The sequence below is a fragment of the Carya illinoinensis genome, chromosome 15 (assembly GCF_018687715.1).
Source record: "Carya illinoinensis cultivar Pawnee chromosome 15, C.illinoinensisPawnee_v1, whole genome shotgun sequence".
In the NCBI taxonomy this organism is placed as follows: domain Eukaryota; kingdom Viridiplantae; phylum Streptophyta; class Magnoliopsida; order Fagales; family Juglandaceae; genus Carya; species Carya illinoinensis.
Genome location: NC_056766.1, coordinates 34,206,316 through 34,213,857, shown reverse-complemented (window position 1 = coordinate 34,213,857; position 7,542 = coordinate 34,206,316). Strand labels below are relative to the sequence as shown.

At 34.5% G+C, this 7,542-nt stretch overlaps 1 protein-coding gene across 1 annotated transcript; it reads left to right on the top strand.

Annotated features, from left to right (window-relative positions):
- The first annotated feature begins 923 nt into the window (after window positions 1-923).
- LOC122295649 (class V chitinase-like) lies at window positions 924-3,305 on the top strand. Its single transcript, XM_043104739.1, has 2 exons — window positions 924-2,150; window positions 2,830-3,305. The coding sequence occupies exons 1-2, from the start codon at window positions 1,052-1,054 to the stop codon at window positions 3,054-3,056; spliced, it is 1,326 nt and encodes a 441-aa protein (XP_042960673.1). The 5' UTR covers window positions 924-1,051; the 3' UTR covers window positions 3,057-3,305.
- Window positions 3,306-7,542: the final 4,237 nt, after the last annotated feature.

Genomic DNA, 7,542 nt, shown 5'->3' with positions numbered 1-7,542 from the left:
ACTTTTACAAATTCTAATACAAAAAAAAATATATATATATTAGAAAATTATAATATTCTAACCTTCTTTTAATTTTATAATTTTTGTATTCAACTTGTTCTCTCTCATTTCTCAAAATCCCATAAAATATCTTAACTCAAACTATTTGATCATTACTATTCACAAAATCTCTCACTACTAATCAAATATTTCTCAACTCATCTTATTTGTGTAACCAAACGAAACCTAATTCCCTCTAGTCCAAGTGCGGTTAATCACCATGTTTTAAGAATATAGCTTCGAGATTTTTTGTAATCCAAAATTATTTGTTTTAAATTAATTAAATGTGTTTATTCTCTGAAAACAAACTACCTTTGACAAAATACATGCACATTGATACTGCATGATGAGCATGATTATAATAAATATTCACAATTCAACAACTTAGACTTGTACCTTAATTAACCTTAATTCACAATTTTAGAATTGTGAATATTTAATACTCATCATGCATGCAGTATCCCTAGCCTGCACCTTAATTAGGGTGGATATTGTCAATAGGTCTTATCTAATTAAAATCAATGTACATGTATTTTGTCAAATCTAGGTTGTTTCTTACACGTGTAAGAAACAAATTCACGTGTAAGAAACAAATTCATGTATTTTGTTTCTTACACGTGTAAGAAACAAACTAATTAAACGTGCACGTTTAATTAGTTTGTTTGCAAATAATTGTGTACAACAAATTCACAATTCAACAACTTAGAAATATAATCTTAACTCTCATACGTAAAATTAGGTACGTAGGTAAATCTTGGAGGTCAACGTTCCATGCATGGATCATGATATCCCACTTATAAATAATTTTATCTACTATTCAACAACTTAGAATTGTACCATCATATAAATAATTTTGATCTTATATATCCCTTTCCAAAATTAATATGCAAGCCTTTGGGTTTGAAAAGGCTATAAATACGCACGCATGCATGGCAAGCAACTACCGCTACTCGTACCCCCAGACACAAAAAAAAATATAGTAACTACACCTGCTTCGCCTTTCCTCGATTGAATGGCTTCTAGTGCTAGTCCTGACCCCGTGAAAGCCGGATATTGGTTTTTCGGGCATGACTTGAACCGGAAAGTAGCAGAAATACCTTCCGAACTCTTCACACATCTTTATGCTTGCTTTGCCGAGGTCGACGATGATGGCCGGCTGATAATCCCTGAACCATACTCGGAACTATTCCGGGACTTCACCAAAACCGTTCGAGTACGAAACCCTTCGGTGAAAACACTTTTATCCATCGGTGGTGAAGGCCCCAACATATCTTCAGCCATTGCTTCAGTGGCTAGAGATGATAAACTGCGTAACGCATTCATTAACAGGTCCATACAACTAGCCAGGGAGTACAATTACGATGGCCTGGACCTCTGCTGGCTGTACCCCTCCAAAGCCGACCAGGAGGAACAGCTTGCCTCGCTCCTCAATGAATGGCGATCTGCCCTGGACTTAGACTTCACGAAGACAAAGAAGCCAGCTAATAAGTTGCTTCTTACTGCGGCGGTGTTTCATCACCCGGGCATTCCTGGTAAAGACGGTAACATTACTTTCAATTATCCCATTCCGGCTATTAATAAAAATTTGGACTGGATCAACGTACTGGCCATTGACTTCTATACTCCGAGTCCCTCCAACTCATCGCGGGAGACTGGACCGGTTCATGCCTGGCGTAATCCTAAAGAGCCAAACAGGTGCGGAAGTGATGGCATTCGTAACTGGATTAATGGAATTGGTCCTAATCCTGTAAAAATTGACGCCCAGAAGTTGGTCCTTGGCCTTCCATTTTATGGCTATCAATGGACTCTGGTAAACCACGATGATCATGGATTCTTTGCAGCAGCTGATCCAGAAAATGCAGCCGCAGCAGCCCGCTTAGAGTTCAGAATTATCCAGGCGAAACATATCAACAGGAATTCAGGTCGTCTCGTGAATGATCATGACGAGTATGGTGCCTCCTACTGGCATCACGAGGCTAGTTGGATTGGTTTTGAGGATGAGCATAGCATCGCTGCTAAGGTTAAGGAGGCGTTTAGGGGAAATAACTTGGGCGGTTACTTTGCGTGGCATCTGGCCGCCGATGACGACAATTGGACTCTCTCAAATGCAGGTAATTAGCAGCATGGGTTCAATAATATTTTTATGAGTACTGCTAGGTTTACGTAGTGATTTCAATCAAGTAAAACTTATAAACTATTGCGGCTAAATGTGATTTATTTTTTTATTTTTTATTTTAATAAGAAAACTGACCTTAATTATAATAATCACTGTTTACAAAACATTATCAAGCCAAATTGCTTGAGAAATAAATTCTGGAAAACCATTATACCACATCTCAATAGTCTCAACAACCCAAGCATGTCGGGCTAAGCCATGAGCAGCGCCATCACCCTCTCTACTTACATGTTGAATCCGAAACTCATCAAAACCAGACAGCAAATTCTTGGTTTCATGCAGTAAAACCCCCAGCCTTGAGGAAGATTCTGTTGAAGATTGAAGATCCTTGACCATCAACAAACAGTCACTCTCAATCAGCACCTTTTTAATAACATGATGAGTGATCATGATCTCTATATTCTAACTTAGTCCTACATATCTTCATTAATTATAAACGCCTACTTACGTACGGCCTGTTAGGTCGTTTGTGACAATAACTTTTGTAAATAAATTTAATTAACCAAAGCCAAACGCTGGGAAAACAAGAATCTCTATATGTCCTAGCTAGCTCTCTTTTCTGAAAATTTTATTTTCTATGTTCTAATGAACTTAATTTCTCTTTCTTTTCGTAGCTTCCAATGCACGGGATAATGCGATGAATAATCCAAACTTAACGCTCATGGACAAGGCTTCTGGAGAAGGGGATGATCCTAACACTAGTAGTAGTAGTAGTAGTACCACTAGTAGTACTAGTAGTACTACCACTACTAGTACTACTACTACTACTACTACCACTACTACTACTACTACTTCAGATACTACTACTACTGCTTCTGTTAATATATGTAACATATTATAAGCTGCTTGCATTAATTATGAACAATAAGGCCAATGGCTAGCTGGCTATCATGCTGCATGTGTACTACTACTGCTTCTGTTAATATATGTAACATATTATATGCTGCTTGCATTAATTATGAACAACAAGGCCAATGGCTAGCTGGCTATATTGCTGCATGTGTACATACGTTGTTTGTAATATTATTATTATTATAGAATCGTGTCATGTTATTATTATCATCGTCAATAAGGTTAATCTTGTGACCAATTGTACGAGATGATGATCAATGTTCTCATGTTTTTTTCATGATTATAATATATATTAGATATATATTAGTTTTTAAGTTTTTGAAAGTTTTGGAATTTTAAAATGGAGAACCCTGCTTTATTCCTGAGAGTCACTACAAAAAAAACGGATTTTTATAATTAATTTATTGCAACGAAAAGCCTATTCACAACCAATTCAAGAAAAAAGGATTTTTGTAACCAATTTATGGCAATAAAAAGACTATTCACAACAAAAATTAGTCGCGAATAATCTTTTCATTGTAATAAGTTGGTTACAAAAACTCGTTTTTCTTATAGTGATCGAGTCTGATTTTAATTAATAATGAAGACAATAAATTAGGGTGTGGTTTAGAGTAGCATGAAAGCAAACAGAACCCTAGAAACATCTGTCTTTCCTTCCTCATCGGCCATCAGGAGCTGTCTCTCTTTTCTCTCCCTTTCTCTCATGGCATCTAGATCAATCCGCCTCATGATGCATGCATGCATTGTGGTTGCATATATTGTTGATTCACACTATGAAATATAGAAAGATCAATATGCAAATATGTTTAATGACATATAATATATATATATATATATTACTAATATGGAAATTGACCACGTTAGCTAGAATAAAAACCTTTTAGTCTATTGAGTTTTTATTTTATTTTATTTATTTTTTGTTTCATGTCTTTGATAATTAATGGGTACCAACTTGACGTAATATATGTTATTGATCACGTATATCTTATTGATGTAAATGTAAGCAGTGTAATTAAGCACCGAACTTATAAATATATAGTAGAGCTAAAAATATATTGCACATGAATTAGTTCATTAATTTAAAAGGCCGTCATTTAATGGAGAATATGCAACACAATACCATTGATTTGAACACAAGAAAACTATTCTCCATGATAATTTTAGTCCCAATATTTATTAGATTGACTAAATTCTCTATTGTTGGACTCATTCATTGATCATCATCATGTATTACTAAACTCAATGTGTATTGTCTCAAAGGTGTACGTACGTACGAAGCTTGTTTTCGGAGAAGAAACGATTCTCAATTTTATTACTAAAGTACTCTGATCAGTACTCTTCCAGTGAGAAAAATACCTGTAATTAATTTACAAAAAATAATTTCGAACCTCATTAATTTTCATGCAAATTTTCGAAAAATTCTTGCAAGTTATGTACCTTTGCCAAAACCTCGCACAATTAATCCCTCCCATGCATGTGAAATAAAGTTACTAAACAACCTGTACATGATGTGGGTTGTGAGATATGGAGAGCCATGGCTTTTTCTTTTCAGCATGGCAGTTTATGGAGCAAAACATATTACCATTTTAATTCTTCACTTTTTTACTTTGTGGCAGAAAACCCAGCAAAAGCTATGATTGTGTTATTAACTTTTCAATACCTTTCACCGTAACAAGGTGGAGGCATAGCTGGCAAAGACATCAAAACCAAAATACAATGTGAATTCTGTCTCTTGGGTCGAATCCATGCTCTCTCTCTCTCTCTCTCTCTCTCTCTCTCTCTCTCTCTCTCTCTCTCTCTCTCTCTCTCTCTCTCTCTCTCTCTCTCTCTCTCTCTCTCTCTCTCTCTCTCTACTTTACTTTTTTTAATTTGAAGATAAATCATGGTTGTTGGGAGGTAGATATAATTAGTTTCCGAATAAGTGTGAATGAAGGGAGGTAGATATGGGGCTAGCTAAGGTTTTATAGTCCCACAGTCACCCACATATGGCTCTCATCCATCAATCTCTTCCCATTCAATTACTTTATAAAGATGCCACTCAAAATAAATAAATAAATAAATACTTTAAGAAGCGAGAGTGAGAGTGATCTCAGAGAGAGAGAGAGAGAGAGAGAGAGAGGGAGAGCGCACATCATATGGGTTCGTGATTTACAGCACTAGTGTCTTCAAAGTAATAATTTTTGGTGGGTAGTATATATCATCAAATCATCCGAAGTGCTTGGAATAAAAGACATAAAAAAGGTCGATAAAATTAACCACAAAGCTAGGTTTTGCTTTGTCGATCGGTTTAGTGAGTGAGTATTCTTTTGGTGCCAGCAGGCAGCATCTTAGCTCGCTAGTGAAGTTAGGTTCTATGTCTTTGATATGGAGGGTTAAGGGAATTCAAACCATTAACAATACTGTTTCTGTAATGCAAAACCAGCTTACATGAGGGTGATCAATGGGTGGATTGCCTTCTAGGAATCAAGTTTTCACAAGTTATTGTTCGAACTTAAGAGTATATATCAAGTGAGACTGAGATAGACACATGAAGTAGATCTTACAATATTTATTGCTCATTTAGTATTACTTGAAATATTTATGTATAAAACAATAAATGTTGTAGGGTCTACTTTATATATTTATCGCTCTCATTTGAGATTATCTCATCAAATCTCAAGCTCAAATAAGAATTTGAGGAAATCTTCTTCTACATTTCAATAGAGTTCTGCCATGATTCCATTGAGGTTACGTCTTTAATGATAATAAGCCTGCTGTGGATTTACATTAAATTTAGGATGAAAACTATTTGAAAGCAATGATTAATATACCTAAACAGTTACTGAAGAAAAACACATAATTCCTTGTTACTCTAGCAACTGAGTAGGCCAGGAAGTAACTATAATACAACCCTGATCTTGGTCACTTTTCAGCCTTTGTTAATACAACCTAACCCACCAAATGATGCTATAGATGCTTCTCACACTGCTCATGATTAACAAGATAAAAAAGGGGGCCGGGACTTCTCCTCCCATTTCTTCTCAAGATAACAACATGATCTCTATGATTATTATCTACAGTTCTCTCGACTGATCATCTTCCCTTTTAGTTTCATAGATTCCCCCTTGACAAAATCTGCTTACCACACCAATAAAGAAAAGAAAAGAAAACGAGACATACCCACAAAATCTGAATGTAGCTAGGATATCGATTATACCTTTTTCAGGTGAGGAAAAAACAAATGATCAATGCTAGATCATTTCCCTCTCACTCCCACCAATCCACCATTTTATTTTTCTCCTACAAAATCTAAACGTGGGATACAATTTTCCTCCAGCAAATTCAATTGCATATTTAATCATGATTTTTAGACCATAATATAATTACAGGTCATGTATAGCTCAAGCCTCAACATCCAAAGTGTTAATCTTTTTTCAACAGATTATAAAAAAAAAATTAGAGTAAATCAAGGTTTTATTTCAGAACACCTATTCTACTACCGCAACTAATATATATATATATATATATATATTCCACAAGATTTAAAAAGCTACAAAACCTTAGGTTGAGCCATGATGATCCATGACCGGCTGGCATAGATGCAAGGACACACAATGCATGTTTATGCTGACAGGTACATTCCAATTTCACATTAAAAAAATAAAAAATCAATCTGCAAGCTTGCTTATTAATACACCCCACATGTTATTAAAATGATAACTGATCTTATACAAGTTTCAATTAAATAAATAGTAGTTTTGCAAAATATATTTATTTTCAATGAAGTGTATTAGTTAATTGTTTAAAAATAATGTCATATATAATTATGAGTTGTGCGAGCGCTGATTGAGCTAAAATATTGTATATTTTTATACATTTAGAACTAATATATTTTAATTCTTTTTTTATATTATTATTAGTTTTAGATGAAAAAATAATTAAGATGAATAAATTCGAGTTGTGATTTAAATTTATTAATAGCATGAATTTATGCTTAATTTTATAACTTGTGATTTAATTAAATAATATTTCTTTATATGCATAACATATTTTTGATATTCTATTTTTTTTTTAATTTTTTTATATAGATTAATAAATAAAAATAAGACTTTAACTTAATCTTCATGGAATTAGAAAGAGATTCATTAAGTGCCACGTGTCAATTGATAGGGGTAAGAAGAATTCAAATCACATTAAAACTTTTTCTATGAGACTTTCAAGACTTACGGCAACTTTATAATTCTCTTGGACAAAAATTCATGCCACACGTAATTTGATGGAAGACTTTGACCTGGGGAGACTTCTCTCCATTTGAATTCCTTGGGCGCCGCACTGAAGGAATGGAACATTGGAACTTTTATTTCCTGGGGCCTACACAAATAAAGGATATATTTTTTCTTTGAGACGGGAGGGCGCTGCACACTTAATTTCATCCAGGGATATATTTGAAGCCGCACAGTGATTTTTCCTCTCAACATTCATTCACACCACAATAC

Excerpts from the sequence above, each read along its gene's own strand:
- LOC122295649 (XM_043104739.1), top strand. The coding sequence starts at position 1,052 with ATGGCTTCTAGTGCTAGTCCTGACCCCGTGAAAGCCGGATATTGGTTT. Across the intron at positions 2,151-2,829 it reads TTGGACTCTCTCAAATGCAG|CTTCCAATGCACGGGATAAT; the intron begins GTAATTAGCAGC and ends TTCTTTTCGTAG.